This window comes from Oculina patagonica, chromosome 1, assembly GCF_052425735.1.
Source record: "Oculina patagonica isolate OP01 chromosome 1, crgOcupat, whole genome shotgun sequence".
In the NCBI taxonomy this organism is placed as follows: Eukaryota; Metazoa; Cnidaria; class Anthozoa; order Scleractinia; family Oculinidae; genus Oculina; species Oculina patagonica.
The window spans coordinates 9,754,415-9,778,562 of NC_135758.1; the positions used below are offsets into that span (position 1 = coordinate 9,754,415).

At 38.3% G+C, this 24,148-nt stretch overlaps 2 protein-coding genes across 2 annotated transcripts in view; both read left to right on the forward strand.

The window, feature by feature from the left end:
* LOC144656402 (uncharacterized) overlaps positions 1 to 24,148 on the forward strand; it is a 103,459-nt gene that overhangs the window by 47,054 nt on the left and 32,257 nt on the right. The gene's annotated exons all lie outside the window — the stretch shown is intronic.
* LOC144636501 (uncharacterized) lies at positions 7,505 to 19,433 on the forward strand. The gene is made up of 5 exons (XM_078495724.1): positions 7,505 to 7,539; positions 8,793 to 8,852; positions 9,746 to 10,809; positions 17,948 to 18,082; positions 19,005 to 19,433. The coding sequence occupies exons 3-5, from the start codon at positions 9,800 to 9,802 to the stop codon at positions 19,363 to 19,365; spliced, it is 1,506 nt and encodes a 501-aa protein (XP_078351850.1). The 5' UTR covers positions 7,505 to 7,539; positions 8,793 to 8,852; positions 9,746 to 9,799; the 3' UTR covers positions 19,366 to 19,433.

Consider the following 24,148-nt stretch of genomic DNA (forward strand, 5'->3'; position numbering starts at 1 on the left):
CAAAGTTGATGAGAGCGCATGAGAGTCGATGAGAGTGCATGAGAGTTCCATGCCAATCGAGGGTGAGAGTTTGAACTCTCATCAACTCTCATCCTCGTTTGGCCCGGGCTTTACTCCGTCTTACGATGTCACTTCGCTGACGGTAACACAGTAATTACAACTTGTCTCGTGTTTCTCGGTGTGTTATAGTCTGGAAGAAAATGGCCAACGCGTTTCCAGGATGGTAGCTAGTAACAGGCGAACCGAGGCACTTGCCTGTAAAAATCTTGAATTTATTTTTGCAATCATGTTCCTATAAGAGGCTATGCATTGCTAGTAAGTAAGAAAACATGTCAAAAGAAGTGTTTCTTTTTCTAATTATATTGCCTAAAAATGGCAATTTCGGGTTTTAAGATTTCGAAATTTGACCCCTAGCGGCTCGCGTCCGTCTCCGGCGCTTCGCCATGGCCTCGGTTGTCAGAAAAGTCCGGAACGGGCCTGCCTGGTTTGTCAGTGGAAATTTCAACTGTCCTAACTTCTAACGCAAGACTTGCACTGTCAATCCATGTGTATTGAACACAGTGAAACTGGCAGAAACTGGCAATACAATCTTTATAATTGTTTTGACGTAGATAAATGACTGAATTTGATGGCGCGGCTTTCTTTGCTATGTTATAATAGCTATTGGATCAGTAAGGAAGAAGCACTGAAGAACAATCCAAAAGAGATTTAATTGATATTACAATAAAATACAATACTTTAATTTGACACTCCCCTTACGGGGCTTTTCAGTGACAATAAATTACAGTAGAAATTACAATTTTAAAATTATAATTGATATTATATGATTTATATCGAAGATAGGCCTTGAGATTTAAAATAACCAATAAAGTGAGTGAGTAAGTAAGTAAGTAAGTAAGTATAGTATAGTATAGTATAGTATAGTATAGTATAGTATAGTATAGTATAGTATAGTATAGTATAGTATAGTACAGTATAGTATAGTATAGTATAGTATAGTATAGTACAGTATAGTATAGTACAGTATAGTATAGTATAGTATAGTATAGTATAGTATAGTATAGTATAGTATAGTACAGTACAGTATAGTATAGTATAGTATAGTATAGTATAGTATAGTATAGTATAGTATAGTATAGTACAGTATGGTATAGTATAGTATAGTATGGTATAGTATAGTATAGTATAGTATAGTATAGTACAGTATAGTATAGTATAGTATAGTATAGTACAGTATAGTATAGTACAGTATAGTATAGTATAGTATAGTATAGTATAGTATAGTATAGTATACTATAGTATAGTATAGTATAGTATAGTACAGTATAGTATAGTATAGTATAGTATAGTACAGTATAGTATAGTATAGTATAGTATAGTATAGTATAGTATAGTATAGTATAGTATAGTATAGTATAGTATAGTATAGTACAGTATAGTATAGTATAGTACAGTATAGTATAGTATAGTATAGTATAGTATAGTATAGTACAGTATAGTATAGTATAGTATAGTATAGTATAGTATAGTATAGTATAGTATAGTATAGTATACACCATTTTAATAAGTCGAGACACCATTTTGAATATTTAACTTTCCGCGAATGACGTTGTTAATGAAATATTCATCTGCGCCTCGACGTATTAAAATGAAGTATCTACCATTGTAATAAGCCGAGGTGTCATTTTAAATATTTTATTAATGACGTCATTCGCGGAAAAATAAAACTTCAAAATGGCCCCTCGACTTATTAAAATGGTGTATAGTATATAGTATATCTTTATTGCGCCTTACTCTCCAAAGGGAGGTATTGATCCGTTTACAACAAAGGTTTTATAAACATTTACTAAATACATGAAATAACAAAAACTAGATCCTTATACAATTCATAATGTCAATGTAAAAATTAAATAAATTATAATGTTCATTGTGTTTGTAAGTTAAGAAGCTCTTTCCTTTTTTGAAACATTGAATGTATATATTTACCTACTATTTTTGATGTATGTTTATTGTCAGCTCTAAGTAGGTACTTAATCCTCTCGTTTTCACTAAAATATATGTAACTGAGTGAGTGAGTGAGTGAGCGAGTGAGTGAGTGAGTAAGTAAGTCAGTAGGGTGGGTAGGTAAATGATCAATATTGATTTAATATATAAAAAAAAAACAAGTAAATAAGCTTTAGAGTTGTCTTCTCTATACGTAGATTAAATGAGTTAGTTGTTTATATAAATGCAATAACAATACAATACATACACTGAATATATACAACAATATAAGAGTAAATTGGTTTAATCTCCTTTCCAGCTTAGCTTCTTTAATTTGGTAACCTGATCAAAAAAAGGATTTTCAGATATTGCCTGTGAATAGCCCTATTAGAGAGAATTCACTTTCATTCAGCGATCAAGATACAAAGTGTGATCTGTGATGTCACCTCATGTCATTAGTTGCATGCGCAAGCCATCAGTTTTAACAAAAATTCAGAATGCCAGTTTTTTCCTGGAAAAGATCATTCTGATTGATAGTCTAACTGATTTTTGATATTGTTTTGGTTTTCATTAAAGAAAATGAAAAAGAAAAAATCCGGAAGCGTTAAAAAAGTTTAACAACTTACTTTCCTTTGCTTCTTGTTTATTTTCGTCGCTATAAGACATCAATTTTCCTATGAAGGCGTCCCAAAGCCTTGGTTAAGAAAACAAAACGCCATTTTTTCGCATTTAGGGCGGTTTTTAATGGAGTGTCGTAAACCCAAAACCAAGGTAATTACTCTGGCCAATCACAAAGGACGCAAACAATCCAGTGAACCAATCAAAACTCGAAGCAAATACATGTAGCCGGCACGAAGCGCGGCGAGCGAATTACGATTGGTTTTGGTTTTACTTCTGATTGGCTGAGAACGTGGCGCGAGTTTTTTGAGCCAATCACTAAGCGTAGTAATGCAAAACAAAAGCAAACGAAAATTACTTTCGACACTCAAGTGAAAACCGCTCTAGTTGTTTACCTAGCTGTTAATACACTGGTGACCTCAAAAACTGAGACTTAGTTAAGGTGGTGTTCTACCTGAATTTAAATGAAATTTTAAGAGGTTTAAAAAGGGATCAAAGAAAGAATTTTTTTGAAACACCACGAGACAGTTGACCCCATGCAAGAACACTCCGGGCTGTCAGGGGGACTGTTTGGTGTCCTTCTACCTATTTTTTAACAGATTCTATTTTTAAAATCACATTAAATCTCCAATATTTCTTATTTCTCTAAGTTTTACTAATCCTTTGAGAAAAACGTACTCCTCCCAAAAATCCCCAAAAGCACCCAAAAATTTACAAAACACCGAAAAACATAGATATATGGGATGAGTGAATCCTTGGCCTTGAAACGGGAACGAGATATTTCCGTTAAGCCCATATTAAGCGTTGGAAGTGGTAGACGGTACTACTCCAGACTTTGCTAGACGGCGAGACTAACATCTTTTTCGCGAGCCGAAGACCTTCCAAGCCTTGCAAAAGAGATGGAGACTCTAGTCGGCGTCCCGAAAAAGTCCAGAGCGAGACCCGTGAAGAGGCGAATTCCGTGAGATGAGTACTGAGTTTTTGAACCATAAAGGGTCGTTTCATTTCGAAGGATTTTATTAAAACTGGTTTTATCAAAACTGATTTTATTAAAACTAAGGATATACAATAATATGACAATAAAATAACATTTGCTTTACGCCCACAAAATCTAGACAGCGGCTATCTACCCTAACGGGCGCTTAAATTCAGCGGTTATTCACTGCAACATAGAGCCGGCCGCCGGCCATCTTGGTATTTGCTGAAGTGCGAGTCACTTATGGCATCGCGATCAGGTGAAATTTCAGACGAGGAAAAACAAAACGACTCTAGAGAGCAAGTAACTTTTCTAAATTTTGGTTGCAACTTTTTGATATTTGAGCAACTTTAGAGCAACTTTTGGGTATATTGTGAAGCAACTTCTCCTGAATTTACTAGCAGAATCTATTCATGCCTACTTGACACCCCTCTATTTATTATACTGTAATAAAACACTCCTGTTATAAAGATAATTAAAAAAGAAGTTGGAATATTTGAGAAGTGGCCCAGGCCAAGGTTGTTCAAAGGATTCTTCGGATGAATCGACATCGTGTGGATAACAGGATAGTGCATTTTTTCCGATAACACTTATCCCCTGGACAGTAGGCTGTTTACAGTCCGCTATTTTCTCGTTGGTTTCTTCGATCGTTCAACGCGGAAAAAGAATCGGGAGGAGACTGGGCGCCAGCATACAAGCCAGTAACTAAGGATGGGATGGGCCGATACAGCTTTGTTAAAACGGCACAGTTCTCGTTTTAATATGGCGGCCATTTCAAGAAAGCTTGTTTATTCGGCTCTCAGTTAAATGCGATTCAAATTGTACACTAAATTAAAGATAAAAAGGTCTAGATTTGAATTTCCTCTTGGCCGCATGCATTTACGTTTAAATTCTTGTCGAAAATAACAGACAAAGCATATTTAGATTAGGTCATCGAACGCGCGCGGTCTTAGTTCTTAGGTCTTAGGTTTCCGGACATCCGGAGTTTATTAGCTTTTATTGTATTCCCCTTGCTTGTAAAATAGTATTTATCCAATTTGTTGAGACTTTTGAATTTGTCCAAGTGAACTGGTACACCAATATAACCGTGAATGCCTTTATTTGAAGCAATTTCATCACCAACGCTGCTAATATTTATTAACTAAGACAAGAACGAAACAGATACAAAGGCACAGGGCACCCAAACGCTGTATTAGTTATTCATAATCTTAAAATAAAAATGTTCTTATTTACCTGCGTTCCTGTGGTTTTTTTTTACCGGTTTGGGGGCGATTTGAGTCAGAGCGAAGGCGGTTTACGTTGCGAGTTTTAAACGGTAATCGATCTGTCGCAATGTCATTATGACGCGCCTCGAGTTTCAATTGTTATTAACTCAAGCTACTAACACCATTAACTATTAACTCTCCTCGCGGGGAGTTAATAATAACAGTTAAAGTAAAACTTGAGACGTAATTGAGGCGCGTCGTATTGACATTGCGACAGATCGATTACCGTTTAAAACTCGCAACGTAAACCGCCTTCGCTCTGACTCAAATCGCCCCCAAACCGGTAAAAAAACACTGGAACGCAGGTAAATAAGAACATTTTTATTTTAAGATTATGAATAACTAATACAGCGTTTGGGTTCCCTGTGACAAAGGTAGAGAAATAAAAGATGCGTTGTTTATTGAGTTCATACTCAGAACTTCTTCGTCTCAGTACCTTCGGCGGTCAGTTGCTTCGATGATCTGTTGAATAAAGAAATATTTGGGTTAATAAGCGTGACAAGATGAAAGAGAAAAATATACCGTCTACCGCAGTCACGCGCTTCGAATTTACATAACAGTTGTTCGGAGCCGATATGTTGAAGATTGAAAAGTAGATGTATAGTCGCTCTGAAAGCGTGTTGCGCGAAGAATAAGTTGAATAGATCTGTTACTCGTTCTGTAAGCGGATTGCACGAAGGATATATGTTGAACAGATATGCATTACTCGTTCTGAAAGCGTGTATAACAAACAAAATAAAGCCCGCTCATTACAAATTCAAAGACTTTGTGACTATGTGCCGCGATAACAATTGCTCATAATACTTCGCTAATTTCACTGTCTACCACTAAACGACTGTAGACGGTACCACTTCGCCCTCTAAACATAAGCAGTAAAGAAACAAACGAACGATTTTCTAGATCTGTATGCAAAATGAAACAGATAAATATACCGTCTACCGCAGTAACGCAGTTCACGATATTACATAACAATTGTTCGAAGGATATGTCCAAGATTGGAAAGTGTACGTGTAGTACTCGTTCTGAAAGCGTGTTGCGCGATGGTTAAGTCGAATAAACAGATAAATGTGTATTACTCGTTCTGTAAGCGGGTTGCGCGTAGGATAGGGCGAACTGAAAGCGTGTTTAACAAACAAAATAAAGCCCGCTCGAATTCCATTGCGCATACAGCGGCCATACTCTAAACACTCATAAATTCAAAGACTTCGTGACTGCGTGCCGCGATAGTGTTGCTCATACTTCGCTGATTTCACTGTCAACCACAAAAGGACTATGGACGGTAGCACTAAGCCCTCCAAACATAAGCAGTAAAGAAACAAACGAACGATTTTCTGTATGCGAAAATCCATTATTTAGCCATTTAAGTCTACTCATTCTATAGAACGTACACTAGAAACGCAAACAATTAAACATGGCGGTCAGTAGAGGAATCAGAGAGCAAATCACAAAACCATAGTGCCCTCGTACAATTCTTTGTGCCCTCGGATGAGCAAGAAAAGAAAAATAACTGAAGAAAAATAACTGAAGAACACAGCATATTTTCTACGTGTTCCACAAAAATGCGCAACTGACTTAAAATTGACGGCAAAGAATATAAACATACCTGGAATGAGCTGTCATCCTCGAGCGATCTCTTCAAATCGTCAAACAAATACCCGCACAACTCACCACCGACGCTCGCCATTTTATGCACTTTTGAAGTTTATCTTTCTCTCAAGGTCATCGCGTAGAACTATGGGTAGAACACACGAACACAACCGAAAAATAGACGAACAAACGAGATATTATCCGAAATCTCACCGAGTTACGAAATAGCTCCATGTTGTGACGTCACGAGGTTATCAAATCTGATAACTGTGCGGGACTGAAAACGATACGATATCGATACGATATTTGCCTTTTTCCTCGATATCGATATTATGACGTCATTTCCGTTCTGACATTATTGGTTTGCCATGTGATTTGTCTTGCCATACAAAGGACAGTCCTGGCATTATAAATGTTAACCAAGAATGTTGATTTTTGGTTATTTTATTTTAATTTTGCATCAGCAATGCGTGGGCATGAAGTCAAGGCAACAAAAATAAAAATGTTGACAAGAAAAACGATATTTGTTTGAACAAAATTGCATTTTTTTAACCTCAGGTGCTGACCAGAAGACCGCAGGCTCAGGTCACGTGTTCAGTATCGAAAACGTATTGAAAGTGCGGTATTTTTTGAAAGTATCGATACTTTTCAAAAATGTCAAAATATTGGTGTATCGAATACTTGACTAATTAATGTGTCAAGGGAAAGAATTGTTAACGATAAGGCGATAACAAAGGGAGGAGTCAAATCAGTCCTCTTTTTCTTAGGATATAGACAGCCTCTCTATTTTCCACAACTTTGCGATGTATATTCAGAACTTTGCAATAAAACCACTCGCCCCCGGCATGTGGTTCCACTTGCGTTTTTCCGATTTCTATATAGATCACGAAAAATGCGAAAAAATGGTACCAGATAACGGTTCTGATCAAATATAAAGCAGATTCTGGGAGGTGGACTATTCCCTAAGTGGCGAAGGGCTCTGGGGAAGAAAATGTACCCGGAAATTGATGACGTATTTAATTTCTGTTCTATTTGTGAGAGCGCGGGGGAATTCCCGGATTTTATGAAGGTTCGGTTCGTTTTACAAGGCGAGGGGATTGAAACGTCGCGGTGAGTATTCTTTTCTTACGCTTAGATGAGGTTTAATCTTGATGTATTGGGAATATTAAGCTCTTTCTATGGCCACTACACAACGTTACGTACCGTAATGAGAACATACTGAATACTGAATCGAATTTGAACTGTTTGCGTATGTTGCATGCCTTGTTCCTGCATGACTGTATCACCAGGGAACTAAGATGAAGGAAGTGAGATCTGAAAAGCACTGTTTTGTGTGTTCTCGTGCATTATAACGTGAATGATGGAAGTACAAGTTCTTTGAGTTCTTGATCGTGACACGAAAAGATGGAAATTGTAAATTAGTCAGATTTAACCATCAAAGAATGCATTTGGAACAGAATGACTTTGACTATGACCTGTCTGTAATCATACACATTCATCTGGAGATACGTGATATTTCAATAACAAAGCGTTTCTAAAGAAGTTATATATAGACCTGGGGTTACTCCGGCATTTTTGATGAGGGTATACCAGTCGGGTCTGAAAACCCTTGCCTTTTCGGGTCAAAATATATTTTTTCTATTATAAACTAGTAGGAGGATAAGGTTGAGAACGGCGAGGGTATATAGGATGGGAAAAGGATAATGGGTGGGAGGAGTGGATGGAACAAGGAGGCGGAGGAGGAAGAGTAGGAGAGTGAGGAAGAGGTGGGGAAGGGGAGGAGAAGAAAGAGGAGGGGGGAGGAGGAAAAGCAGGGATGGGTGGAGAAAGAGGAAGAGGAGGGGGAGGAGGTGGGGAAGCCGGAGGTGGTGGTGGTGGTGGAGGAGGAGGAGAAGGAGGAGAAGGAGGACAATAAGGAAGAAAATAATGCCGAGGAGTTTCAAAAAGGTAAGGAAGCGGAAGAGGAGACGATTAGGAACAGGTCAGGATAAGAGCGATGCAAAGGGAGGTGAGAAGAAAGAGAATCGAGGAGAAGCAGGGAATAGATGTTTAAAAGGATGGCGAGGAACGAAATGATAAAGAAAAATGATAAAGTGAAGAACAAACGACTTTCATAAATTTCAAAACTAGTACGACAGACGTGAAGATAGGCAGGCTTTTTAATGGCTAACATTTCGATTAGCATTACTAACTTCTGCAGGGCCTCTAGGAGCGATAACAACTGACATGAAAGCTCTCCTGTACTCTTGTTAAGGTTTCGACAAATTGAGATTCACCGATACTTGTCTTTTATTTTTTTAAGACGAGTGGGAGCCCGGGATAGAATATCGTTAACTTCGTTTTTTATTATTATTATTTTGTAGAGACAGCCCCCGTTGTTCACGAGGATTGATTATGATTTCATTTTAATCCTGCAACATCAGGTGAGTACAAACTCGTTTTTGACGCTTTCATTATTTTTGAGCAGAAATACTCAACAAAATCGGGAAATGTGTTTTCCATAGAAAATAAGTCTAGTTTTGGAGAGCACAAAAAGTGCACTATGCTTTTTATGTATCAGAAAATGTTTATTTTAGTTGACACTTCAGACTGTCAAAACGGTCCAAAAAATCTGCAAAACAAAATTTAAAATATCGACAATTAATTACAAGGGTGAATGGTGAATTTTGTTAGGGGAAGCACATGGTTCGAAAAATTTTTATTGCGCGTGTGTAACTGGGGCTAGTCTGGAAATTCCCAAAACGCGGAGGAAAAGGGGCAGAGTTTCGATCTTATGATCAGAGATTATAAGAGAGGAGAAGCCTTTTCATACAGATTTTCAAACAGCCAAGATATGTATTGGTATCAAAGGAAACCTTAAAGAAATAGTCCATTTTTTTAAACAATTTCTATATTATAGCATTAAAACTGTTAACAAGCATCATTGGCTGCAGATTGCTAGGGTGGAAATGGATTACAACTTAAAAAATAATTAAGGCTGAACGTTTTAAAATGTTTCCGCGCGCCTTGAAAAAAAAAAAACGTTGACGATATTGAAAGTCGTGATCTGATTTCACTCCACAAATGAAGTCTACATATGTAGTCTGTAAATAAGTGCAGGTCTTTATTAGGTCAATCCTTTATAAGCATGCGAATTTCGTAACCCCGTTGGAGTTGTAGGTTTTTTTCTGTTCTGGTGACATGACATGATTATCTGTGTGAGCTCTGGGACCATTTTCCAAAATATGATGGTCAGAAACCTTCTTTAGCAACAAATTGGTAGTTAAGTAAGGTTTAAAGTAGCGGAAACGTAGCTAATTGAGGGACGTGTTGTCAGTTCACAGGGTTTGCAGGAAAGAGTTTTGCTTTTCAGTCAGCTGCGAACTGGTGTATGTTGTCCAATAGCCGACCCTCTCACCCAAACGTCATGTCCTCGGACGAGACAACTTTGCTGGTGCCAAAAGTCAACTGGCGAAGGAAGTGCTGCAAATATTTTTCCCGGGAGTGCTTCTTTGGGATAGTCTATTTACTGCTGCTCGTGACTGACGTAGTGTCACTAAGTTTAATGATACATTTCAGCCTCTCCGCAAATGTGGCACACAGTTCAAAGGGCACTGATACATCAAACAAGAAAATTACCAGCAATGAGACAACTTCATTTCCAGGGGCTCTCTTCTTTTCGCCTACTGTTCCTCCAAAGTCCCCCCTACTGTTCCCCATTGTTCCTACAAAGCGAGACCCTGGAAACGAGACTGTCTACGATGCGTACATTGCGAAAAATGCGGATATGTTTGGTGCAAAATGTATCTTCTTTTCTGGAATAGACACGTTAAACTGTTGGATTTTTCTGGGAATCGTTGTCACATCACCACGCTATGTTGTCTGCTGCGCAACTCTCAGGAATCTGCTTCGTTTGCCAAGGTTTTGGACGCTAATATTTTATTTTGCGCTTTACGTCACAAGTTGGGTAATTTTGCATTCTTACCTTTATCCCCCTGCGATTCAAAGGAGTATGCTTGTTATTGGATGTACAAGCATTGATGTACTAAATGCTTTTACAATATTAATTATGGTCGGAATTCTTAATAAGGTTAAAGTTCGGAATCTGGTGCAAGGTCACTCGCGTTACAAGTACTTACTATTAAAGGGAGCCCTATTTGTCTTTTTTATTCATTTTTTCTGTTCGTTGATGACTGCAATATTTAGTGTCTTTTTTGCACCTTTTGTAGTTGATAACATTGATAAAGTGGGCTCACTAACAAATTCCCTAACGAGCTTTTTGATCCTGCCGTTTGCTACAAAAATAACTGATCTCATTTGGACTAAGATATTAAATGACGATGAATGTATTATTGGTAAATACAAAAACGAAGGTTTTACCAGGCAAATGACTCTGATTTAAACAGTCCAATTGACATCATTTAACGTTAGCCCTTGGACAATAAGAGGAAGGGGGGCGGGGCCTGGATACCAGCCCCTCGAGTTTTTGACAGTTTTGAAAAGGAGACGTTTTTCTTTGATGCTGAAGCTTCCAGTAGCTGTTCACTCATCCCATGCGGAAATTAAGATTTGTTAACTGTATTATCAGGATTTTTGGCATTGCCATTGCAACTGCATAAATACATGTAGGTTTGGCTATGGGCTCGATTTCCGCCGCTCTGTCTAGTCCGGTCTTTGTTCCTCCCCGAGGTCATTCTCTTAACAACGACTGGTAATCGAGCTTAGTTTGGCTAAATTTCGACGGTTTTGACAAAATTCTTTACATTTCTTAGTTTCTTTTTAAAAATTGCAAAATTGGTATATTTTTTACATTGCATTACAATTTTAGCTGGATTTGGTATTAATTGTCGTTATTTTCTGACTTTCCAAGAAACTACAGAATCATACGTAGTTTTTAAATTACCAAATTTATATGAGTTTTATTTTCTGTTAGAGCTGATTATAATTGCACAAGGCATTACAGTACATGTATATATATAATGTTATCTTCTGAATGAGGACTTCTTCTTCGTGTGATTTAATGCTTTAATAGTTTTTTGTTGTCAGCCTTTTTTACGTAAACACTTATTTGTTATGCAAATTTCATATAAGAGAAAGGCTGAATACATGTAATTAACCCTCCTTTCTTGTACCACGGTAGGGTTAGGAAATAGCTTGGGCAATCATTAGCAATAAGGCAAACCGTTTTTAGCTCGTCTGATTATTGTTTGTGTACAGAATGGAACTATCTGCTAAGTTCGTCTTGATAGACGAACAACGGGTATAATTCGTCAGGACGGATGTCTGTCTGTATTTATACGATACCCAGATGGAATATCAGACGAACTAAAAATGCTTTCCAAGTTAAATGCAAGCTCGTTATCTTCCTATAATATTTTATCTCATCAAAGTAGGGATTTATTATGGTAGCCATAAGTTCTAAGATGAGTTCAGATTATTAGTTATTGGATCAGTAAAAAAGCGCTGAAGATCAAGCACAAAAGAGATTCAATTGCCACTGTGATTTACATCAATGATTTAAGATTGAAAGCAATAAAGGGAGGGACGAAGTAAATAAGAACTGTGTAGTAACTAAGCAATTACACACATGAAAATGTAAGAGAGAAAGTAAGTAAGTAAGTGAGTAAGTAAGTAAGTAAGTAAGTAAGTAAGTAAGTCTAACTTGATTTGATAAAAGGTGTCTCCCGAAATTTGACATGACACCGTAGTTCTGAAGCCCTATTTCTGTAACGAACGCTGAATGAGGGCTAATTTTTGCTCAAGTTTAACGTAAGGTACTCTAGTTTATGTGTTTTTTAACCAAAAAGACTGCATATACGGCATTTTGTTTAAATCAAGAATTCTATCAATTTAATTAAGAGTGTTTACAACTTGAAATGTGAGTCAAAATTAATACCAAGATAGACATAAGAAAACACTCGGCGGAGAGCTGAACTGTAGCTTTCTTAAAGCATGCACGTCTCAAATAAACTGAACTAAAGCATTCTACATCGACATTCGATTCAACTTTAAGCAAATCAGGCGAAATATCTGAGGAAGCGGGCATGTGTTATCTCAATTGTCAACTCCATTGTCGCGGCCGGAAATGTACACGATCGCATCGCCTCCCACTAGCGAATCACAGAGAACTATGAACTATGAGTGTTAGCAAGGCGGAGAACGTCTAAAATTGAGGGAAAAAGAAAACTATGTACTCACATCAGCGCTTGAAGCGATTCCTTGGCTATCCGCCACTCCGACATGTTTCTTTTAGAAATAACCGACAATGTCCCGGATGTATTTGAATGTCGTCGAGCGCATAACGCCCGCTCCCCAAACTTCAACAGTAAAAAACTAAGTCTTTAGCCACGGTAAAGTTCAAGCCAAATATCGTTATGACCGCCTTCAAATCAGCCCGTATAGTCTAGTTCCGAGTCCTAATTGATGTGGCTAAAGACCTTTGCTGTCTAAAGCAAGCTCAACATTATCTGTACCTGGCAAAACGAGCCGACCGGTTATCTGTGTTTAACCGCCTAAAGCTCGGTTTGAGGTACGATAACAGCCGACGCACAACTTGCAAATCGTAAGACTTTCACCTTCACGGGACTTAATGATGTCCTCCGGCAAACTTCCTTTAGACAGCAGAATGGAAAGCTATAGATCACAACTGTTCTACTAGTTAGCGCGCGCAACTAGAATTCAAATGAAAGAGAGGGGTTGGAGTAAGAGACTGGGCTAGACTAACCACAAGTAATTCTAGGGGGAGGGAGACGGGGGGGGGGGGGGGAGACAGAGAGGGAGAACAAAAAGTAAGATTGCATTCACTACATTAGACAGGGCGACATTTCATTGGAAGAAAGCCGAACAATTCTCCGTATCCTCAAAAAAAAAAAAAAAAATGAAACCCCATACATTCCTTATCAGCCCGATAGCCACCTTTTATCAAATCAAGGTAGAAGTAAGTAAGTAAGTAAGTAAGTAAGTAAGTAAGTAAGTAAGTAAGTAAGTAAGTAAGTAAGTAAGTAAGTAAGTAAGTAAGTAAGTAAGTAAGTAAGTAAGTAAGTAAGTAAGTAGTAAGTTAGTTGGCTTTTTTGTTTGTTAGCTACTTAGTAAGTATAAATGTCATAAATGAATAAACAGTTAGATATAAATAAATCAGAGCTTTATGGTTGTCTGGTCACTGACAGTGATAGAATAACAAATGGTAGAAATGACGTAATAAATGAAAGAAAATATGTGAATAAAAACGATTTTTTGGGGTTTGTACCAAATGTGTATATTTCTGATTATTATTTGAAATAAATTATTCATGTAAAATCCTTTTAAACTAAGAACAAATCGGTGTAATTTCTTTTCCAGTTGTTCAGTTTAAGTTCAGCGAGCAAAACAGATGTAGTTTGTGCATGTGCAGGTGGTAGCAATGGGGAGGGGAGAGCATCGCATACGAAAGGGGCGAGGATGCTCGTAAATTTTGGAGTTTTGGTCTCGCTTCGGGTGTTCCGGGCAAAAGGCCAATATTTTTAGCATATATAATGGTCTCCTTACATGTTTAGGGCTGCGCGCTGTAAAGGAAATCGGCCCTGGCTGGCAGCTGGAGTTTATTTTTTGTAGCGTACATGAGTATACATTGAGATACTCTCGTTGCAACAAAACCAACCTTCATCAGGTTGAAAAGCAAGAAGCCGATTCGGAGAACACAGACGTGCAATAGAAAAAGTAATTCATAAACAGTCACTCGATCAACTCCACCACCGTTTCAGACCACTTTGCTCTCGCCGGACACTCAATGGACAACCTTGATTTATCCCTGACTCACATAGAGACAGCATTTGCAAAGCCACAAAAGCGTTTTTAATTTCTAAAGGGAAAACAATTGAACCCTATGGCATGAATAGACGGGATGAAACTTGATATATATTTTGTTTGTCAGTTGTATGCTATTTCTATCTTCTACCGTTATTTGTTTTGTTTTCTTATTATCAGCCTATCACGTACCGGTTTTCATCTTACTTAATTTAAATTTTGTTACCGTTTGTTTCCATACTCAGCATTGTATGCCCCTGATGAAGGTTGGTTTTGTTCAACCGAAATATTGGGCCAAAATAAATTTATAACATCAGTCCCTAGCTGTTTGATCAGCCGTGAATTTAAAGTTTGTTTAGGAATTTTGGTCTTATGTGATGTCCCCCTTTGTAGGGACTTTGATCTTATGTGGCCCCCTGCAACAAGGCTTGAAGGACATTTGACCACTTTACGCCACAAAATGCCCAAAACCTTGCCATGAAACCACTCTCCTTCGGCTCCTTGTTCCACTTAAGTTTTACTGATTTTTATGGTTTATACGGTCTATTTAATAATTATTCCATGAGCGCGCGTTGGTCATGAGATAATAAAAAGCCAACGAGGAATTGCAATATTAGAGCTACCCGGCTGTTCTCGCTAACACGTACACCTACCACATTTGTGGTAGTGGTATATGAGCCCATATAACATAGCCTCTAAACCAATCAAAAATCAGGAATTGCAATATATCATTGCTAGTTTTAAATAAAAGAGTGTGGACCATGGAAAATGTGATAAAAATGGTTCCAGATAACGGCGTTGATCAAAAGTAAAGCGGTTTCCGGGACGAGATCTATCCCCAAAGTGCCGCAGGGCCCTGGGGACAAGAATATACCCGGAAATGCATGACGTAATTTATTTCTTTTCTAGCGCGGGGGAATTCCCGGATTTTATAAAAGTTCGGTTCGTTTTACAAGGCGAGGGGTTTGAAACGTCTCGGTGAATAGTCTTTTCTTTCCCTATACGAGGTTTAATCTTGATGTATTGGGAATATTAAGTCCTTTGTATGGCCACTGAATTGTAATTGAACTGTTTGCGTATGTTGCGTAACTTCCGTCCTGCATGTCTGTATCACCGAGGAAGTAAAATGTAGGAAATGAGATCTAAAAAGTATTGCTTTGTGTGTACTCGTGCATTATAACGTGAATGCTGGAAGTTGTTAGGAGAGGATTTACCGTTTTCCAGTCATTCCGTTGTTCTGTTTAACCGTATAATGTTAGGGAAATTTCCTTGTTTTGAATTGTTTACTCAGTTAAACTACTCTAGTTCGTGATTTTACCATGATGCAATCGTCCAGGAAAAGTACAAGCCGTAGTCGCATTAGCCTCCTACGCAGACGTCCTTTGGGCTCGTCACGCGTTTCTCCCCCACGTGGGGGAAAAACGCGTGACGAGCCCAAAGGACGTCTGCGTAGGAGGCTATAGTCGCATGATATTCAGTAAAACTTCTGACAGCCAGTAATTTCTAAATTTAGCTCATTCTGCCGACCTGACAGAAGAACCTTCGTGAGACAATTAAGGTCATTGCCCCGAAATAGAACTGAACACAGATTTTCAACCAAACTTTACCTACTTGTTGATTACCTTAAAGAGACTTAAATTTTAAAATAAAAAGTGGGGTCACTATATTTGTTTAGGAACAGGAAGATATATACCTTATTCTAACTAATTTTCGCGAGTACTAATTTTCGCGATTTTCGCGATTTCAAAATAATCGCGAAATTAAATACGAGCCGAAAAAACATTGCGCGAAATTTAAACACGCGAAAATTAATCCCATATCATATATCAAAACAATAAAAAAATTAGAATGTTTGGACCTGCAACTATCTACCTTTGAAAATATATTTTCGTCTTGTTTTTGACTAGCACCCTTTCTCTGATTACTGTTTCGAGCTTGTATATTGGTTCAAAACCTCTTTAGTACAGTCACTAAAGTTTCCGTTCGCAGGTTCCTTGTAGTTACATTGTGCCAGACCTTTGTGTATTTCCAGTGGTTCCTTAGTCTTTTAAATTCAGCTCTCGAATTTTCGCGAAATTAAGTACGTGCGAAAATTAGTTAGAATAAGGTACCATATAATTCATTATTAATTCCCGTGCGAGTACACGTTTCCAGTGATAATTTATTTTTCAAACATAGAAATTGATCTGTTTTCATTTTACAGAAAGGATTTGATCGCTACACTCAAATTACGAGAAAAAAAAGATAGGTCACCGTACCCGTTTACAAGAAAGCGACGATTTATTTCTCTCACAGACTAAGCCGCATAGAAAAAAGCCGCCATTTGGTTTAATATGCGCGCGCTAATTACGCGTTAAATTCTGCGTAGTAAGGATGCGCAATGCAATACAGGGCAATGACCTTAAGACACGTGAAATGTATATGTTATGATTTATTTTTAGTTGCCCATGTTATGATAACATGTTATGATTTATTTTTAATAGACCTAAGGGCCCGATTATATGGCGAATTTCAGCCCGACTTCCAAAACAAATCTTCTTAAAAACACGTCTGCGATTACATGAAGAAAGTTTCATCTCTGGCCGAATTCCAGCCCGGTCTGAAATTTCCTGCCCGGTTTTTGAAACCTGGCTGAAAATCTCAGCCCGGGCAAACGGGCTGAAAAACCTCATGTGATCGCGTTTTCAATTTCGGTGCGGGCTCGAAGTGAGCTTGCGGATGCGCAGTGGTGGTTTTCAACGAAAGAAAATGGCGGCCACGATAATTATTCAATTTTAAAAGTGATCATCCCGGGCTGAAATTCTCCATGTAATAACAACAAAATCCCAGCCCGGCAAACCGGGCTGAAATTTGCCATATAATTGGGCCCTAATATAGAAGAAAAATCGTGTAATTTCTCTACGCGTAGTGATGTTTTTCTCTGAACTTTCTTCTGCACCTAAAACGTGAAAGTTTGTCAAGACAGCAAAGTTTTTTCGACCCAGGTGCCACTAAAGTGGCGATTCAAGTAAGTTTATCGAGTAGTTTATAAAGAAATTCCATATTAAACGACTATTTTTATTTTATATTTTATATTTTACGAGAAAGCGACGATTTATTTCTCTCACCAACTAAGCCGCATAGAAAAAAAGCCGCCATTTGGTTTATGTACGCGCTAATTGCGCGTATAATTCTGCGCAGTAAGGATAAGCAATGCAATACAGGGCAATGACCTTAAGACACGTGAAATGTATATGTTATGATTTATATAATATTATTGTTAGTTACCCCAACTCGTGTTTAACGTTCAGCTAAACGTTCCTTGTTTATTTAACTGATGCACATGATAGTCAGAGAGCCGTTAGTATAAATTTTGCGACATTGTTACTGTATTTCGATTTACATATCGGAGCTTCGTCATCGCAGATCCTCGATTTACGTCTATCTATGAATTGTACAATACTGCAAGAGAAAGATTACACAGTGTTGAGGATCAGTTCTGTGTGTGAGTCTTGGGTTTGTCCGAATTCCAGTTGCCAAATCCCTTGGAGCGTAAACACAGCAGTTGCCCAAGTACGTGAGTAAACAAAAAAGTACAAAATTAATGTCTTAAAGAGAAGTTTTCAACTAAGATATAACTTAAGAAGTAGAAAGCTAGCCAATCAAACCCTTAAAGCCAGTACGCCTAAAGTCGATACATCCGTGGCGTTCAAGCCGATTTATCAGAAGAAGATAATTGTGAATTGCTCCACGAGTTACCATTTTGTCCGTATACTAGTCAAGTCCAGCCACAGCGAGCGAACATTGAGAGTTACATTGAATCACATACCGAAGAGCCAAGAAGAATTTCCACAGCATTTTCCAGTCCAGGTCCAGCCAATAGAACCAACCGAGAAGCAATAGATAATGAAATGTAAAGCAGATTCTGGGAGGCGAACTATCCCCAAAGTGCCAAAGGGCTCTGGGGACGAGAATATACCTGGAAATTCCTGACGTAATTAAATTAATTTCTGTTCTATTTGTGAGAACGCGGGGGAATTCCCGGATTTTACGAAGGTTCGGTTCGTTTTACAAGGCCAGGGGTTTAATCTTGATGTATTGGGAATATTAAGTCCTTTCTATAGCGTAATGAGAAAATACTGAATACTGAATTGTATTTGAACTGTTTGCGTATGCTGCGTGCCTTGATCCTGCGTGTCTGTACCACCGTAGCCTGCGAGAGCATGCGTCTGTGTTCGCAGGCTAGTACCACCGAGGAAGTAAGTCGAAGGAAGTGAGATCTAAAAAGCACTCCTGTGTACTTGTGCATTATAACATGAATACTGGAAGCACATGCAAGTTCTTTGGTTGCATGATCTTAACGCGAGAATATGGAAATTGTAAATTAGTCAGATTTAACCAGTAAGTGTGCATTCGGAACGGAATGACCCTGACTATGACCTGTCTGTAATTTCAGTAACAAAACGTTTCGGGGCCTCTCCTCAGTGTTTTTTATGAAGTTTTCGGCCACTCTGGTCTTAAACTCTAACCCAATTTCGGGCCAAAATATGTGATTTTCGATTAGCAGGGGGATGATATATAGAACGTTAACACGAGGATAGAATGGGGAAATAGAATAAGGATTATCATAGCTAGGAGAATTCTCGCCATCTGATTGGTTATCGAGGCGAGGTATTCAGAGTGGAATTGCGACTTGAAAACGAGGTTGAGCGATATTACACCGTAGCAACGCGTAGCTTCACATAGCAACGTACGCAATTTAACTGATTGGAATCGATTTAGGTTTACAAAACTATTTTGTTCGTTTACAAAGCTAAAACCTGACCGAAGTGAAGAGAAATGCCTATTGGATGCTTAATCATGGATTTACTGAATGCTTTTACAGTGTTAGCAATGGTCGGAATTCTTAATCATGTTGAAGTTCGAAATCTGATACAAAGTCACTCGCGTTACAAGAGATTACTATTGAAGGGAGCCCTATTTGTGCTTTTGAACAATGTGTTGTGTTCTTTAATGAGTACAATATTTAGTGTTAACTTTACGTTATTTTATGCGACTGATGTAAAGAGCAGTGATAAAGTGGGCTCATTAACAACTCCTGTCACAAACGTTTTGTTCCTGCCGTTTGCAACAAAAATAACTGAACTCATTTGGACTAAGATATTCCATGACGAAAAGTGCATTATTGCTGAATGAAATCACAACAGTTTCAGCAGGCAGAACTTTCGGATTTAAGCAGTCGAATGGATATCGTTTATCTTAAGTGATTCAACCGTGGAAATAAGTTAACTATAAAAATAAGCGATATGTTTTCTCTTAAGCCTTGTTTCTTGCAATAGTTGCAATCTCAAAATGATACAGGAACGTTGTTACAGCACTACCAACCTTTATTTCTGATTTCATTAAGATATTTTAGCCTCACATGTACTTTTAGTAGTCACTGCGTATAATTAGAAACTTTGTCACGTGCTAGAATTTGCATTGTTGCGTGACGCAAAAATTCCCGACACGGAAATGTTGCATGCCAGAATGGGGTATTGCTTGTTGATTGTTCTATGTAGACAAAAAACGGTGAATCAGCTGAAAAATCAAGATATTAGTGAACGCTTGATTAAAACTGCCTGCCGTTAAACATGGCTGAATTCCCTACAGGAAAAAATTTCCATTCTTCGTTTAATTTGTTTTCGTAATGAATAGAAATAATGGCACAGTTATTCAGATAAGTAAGTTTATCAAGTAAAAATTCTAGGGTAAAGAAAAGTGATGTACATACTAGTTATGCAACGCTTTCGAGTGGTATACGTAGTAAATAAACCCCTTTCTGGCTTGCTGGTATATTGGAGGATAATGCCCTTGGCTGAAAGATTGTCCTCAAAATTTCACAGTTGCCCTCGAAGCTACGCTTCTCGGCCAACTGTTTATTTTTCGACAATCTTTCAGCCTCGGGCATTATCCTCCAATATACCAGCCGCCTGAAGGGGTTTATTTACTAAGTATACCACTCGAAAGCGTTGCATAACTAGTATGTACATCACTTTTCTTTACCCTAGAATTTTTAGAGTAGCTTATACAGCTAATATCTCCGAGCATTTCACAGTAACTACAGTACAACGGGCAAAGACCAGGCCACAACACTGACCGGGACTCCCTCCCACCCAGGTCCAATATACACGACCTAAAACGAGTCGTAAATGTCATCAGTCCAGTGGAGAAATGCATTTCATTAAGAACACTTAGAAATTAGCAATCATATTGTCGAGCAACGGCCCTGCGATGGATTGTCGACTCGTACGAGTCGTACGAGTGGACAACATGATTGTCGACAGGAGAAACGTAGTTGTCGAGTGGAGAAATGCATCTCATTAAGGATACTTAGAAAATATCCATCATATTGTGGAGCGAGGGCCTTGCGGTGTATTGTCGACTCGTACAAGTCGTACGAGTGGACAACGTAATTGTCGACAGGAGAAACGTAGTTGTCGAGTGGAGAAATTCATCTCGTTAAGGACACTTGGAAAATATCCATCATATTGTGGAGCGAGGGCCCTGCGATGGGTTGTCGAGTCGTACGAGAGGACAACGTAATTGTCGACTGGAGAAACGTAGTTGTCGAGTGGAGAAATGCATCTCATTAAGGACACTTGGAAAATATCCTTCTCAAACTCATTAATAATTCATGATTGACAAGCCAATCAGGATACGCCAATTTGGTCAGGTGCGTGTAGTTTGAAAACCCGATGAAGCACTGGACAGAGGCCTTTCCACGATAGTTTGATGAAATATCAAACACTAGAGTTTGATAAAACGTCAATCCCTTGCGATGCGGGGTTATCCTAATTTAAATATTAATGACACAAACACCGACTGAATAGAGAAGCTTCTGTTTCACGGGTTAAGGGACTGGTCAATAAGTATAAGGGGTGGTGGGCCGGAGCAATTGGAAAAGTGGTGGCTCAAAGATTTGTGACCCACCCCTTCCGTCTGGCTCAAAACCGACTAACCCACCCCTGACAGGGGGTTGAAAATTACATGACCCACCCCCTTTTCTAAAAAAAAATCAAGGGACCTATCATTTCTTTATCATCTGTTAGGGGTTGGAGATTTTTTATTTGACTTCAGCTTTTTAAGTAAAATTCCCTACATAGACATTTTCCCTGATGAACACTGCTGTTCCATGTACGTCTTTTTTCCATTTCTTGACACACCAAAGAAGGATGAATTTATCACTTCTCATACTAGCCTTTTGTAAGTTTTCCACATATTTGTGTGTAAAGTCCATGGGGAAATTTAGACACAAACATGTGCAAAAAAACTGAATCAGTATATGATATTAATTCATAATCAATTATATATTGAAGAGTTCATATTTTTATACAGAAATTAATAACATAAATAAAATACAACCACTGTCCATCATTCATATTTGCAAATTGTTTGAGAAATATATCTTATTAACCACGCGCGAGAGCCGTACTGGGCGAATATTAGCCCGAGGTCTTGACAGTACAGTCCCGAGCAAGCTTGGTTAATAAGAGATTTATTACACGACTAGAAACTTTGTGTAGTGGGAATTGCTACCCGGTAGATGTCGTGGAAAACAATGTGCGGCAGAACTTTTACGCTCGCTATTTATTTCTGTGTTTAAGGTCATTTCATTTTCAAAGCAATAAAAACTCCGAAAAAATCTTGCAAAAAAATCTAGCAAAAATCTTGCGCTAAATCGAGAGGGAATAAGCGCGGGATCATCCGGGACAAAACCCGGTCCGATACTTGGAAAATATCGGCCCTCGCGGGACCGGAAATTAAGTAATCTGATTGACTGATTTAGTTATTAGCCCTCGGACCACCTTAGTTGTGTAATAAAAGAGTTTACTGGTATTTAAAGGCCTAAAGCCCAGCGTGAATCTATGCAGGTTGAAGAGAGAGTCAGGTAAAACTAATGATATGATTACAAGCCATCTAGGGGGGTCAGGGGGTATGCTCCCCCGGGAAAATTTTATATTTGGGCCTTTTGAAATCGCTAGAAATTCATTTAAAACTGCTTACATGGAGAAATTTATCAATTTTATATACTGATGAATACAACTTTTCTTGGAACCATAACAGTTAAAAGTAAGTAAATAAATAAGATGACCCACCCCTACGTGTAGATCAAAATTACATAACCCACCCCTTTTCGAGGGCTCAAAAACTGATGACCCACCCCCTTTCTGCTCCGGCCCACCCCCCCCCCCCCCCTGTACTTATTGACCAGTCTCTAAGTAGAATCACTCTAAAATTTACGTTTACAGTGCTAGTGCAATTCAGAAATATTTCTGAACATCTTGTAGCGATCGACCACCGTTCTTATTACCAACCGAGTTTTTGGTGAACGAATTTTGTGAGCCAATATTTCAAAGACAGACCATCCAGGTCCTCCAACATCTCTTCAAGACTTTTCAACACACTTCCCGGGTCAAGTAAAGAAGTTTAAAGGGATTTTTGCTCGCGCGCTGTTTGGAAAGTTCGATTCTCAAAACCTCAACGGCTCTCTTGTCCACTATGCTTTGACTGTGCAAGTAAGGAATTTTCTTGCACATTTTTGGGCGGCCGAAACCGGCGACATTCATCCTCAGCTAACCCGTCCACGTTTCAAAACTAGCAGGACGCCACTGCATGCAAATTGTGGCGGCATGAAGTAAACAAGCTTAGTTGTGAAAAACACGGAACTTACATAATCAGGCATAATCATCACAAACTATGCGCTAATTAAACAAAAGATAGCAACAATTCAATGTTTTCGTGAATAACATCCTTTGTTTGCAATAAAGCCCCGATTGCAAACTGTACGCTAATTAAACAAAAGAAATAAAAAAAATAAGTTCTCGTGAATAATATATTGTGAGGCAAGGACCCTGCGATGGATTGTCGACTCGTACAAGTCGTACGAGTGGACAACGTAATTGTCGACTGGAGAAACGTAATTGTCGACTGGAGAAATTCATCTCATTAATTTTTGTTTCCCTTAACGCGATTTTGAATATAAAATGTTTATCTTAAATCGCGAAACAAATCAAGGCATGACGAATATTAATTCCTTTTATCTGTTTCGGTTTTCACATGTTGATAAAAGCTTGATGATTTGTCCGTAATTTTCTGTTTTCCTGTACAGCTCATTAGAATATTACACAGCATATTAGCATATGAAAAACGGGTTAAACGAATTCACTCTAATAAGCATACGTCTCAGACAAACATTTAATTGGGGGCTTTTTCTCTTTATTAGAAGAAAGAAGGAACGAAACGTAATACCGCCATTGTCATTAACAAAGAAGTCGAAAAGAAGAGTTTTTCCACTAAACACAACAAACTATTGTTGGCTTCACTGAGTTGCGTGGCATGCAGCACGTTTTGTAATCACCGTTTCAGGTATAAATTCTAAAATAATCAGTTCAGGTCTAACAGTGTTCAGCTCATCACTGTGCAGTGAAAGTCACCTGCTCTCAGTTAATCAAGTCATAAGGTATGTTAACAAACTGCCCGGTTACGTACAGTTAATGTAACAGAGAGATTTTTATTTCCTAGTCAGTTTTTAATTCGTTATAGTGTGCCTCAGATAGTTCCCTCTGTAGAATACATCTTGCATGCTAAAACTTCGGCACTTGCCGCGTTAAACGAGATTATGCACAGGAAAATTGTGAATTACGAGACGCTGACTTTCAGCCTTGCAGTCGATCAACATTTTGTAATCCCTTCAAGTAAACTCATTTCTTTGCTTTTTGCTCTCCATTACCGAAATGTTCGGGGTTTAAACATTGTAGTCACACCTATTTTAGTAAATTCAAGGAGTGTAGGCCTCAACAATTGTCCAGACCACATGTATATTTATATACGATAACGGTTTCAACGAAGTATAGTCCCTGAAGCTTTTCATCAGCCCGAATATTTAATTCGGTCGACCTCAGGTCTTTTATTAATACACATGAATGTGCCGTATTTA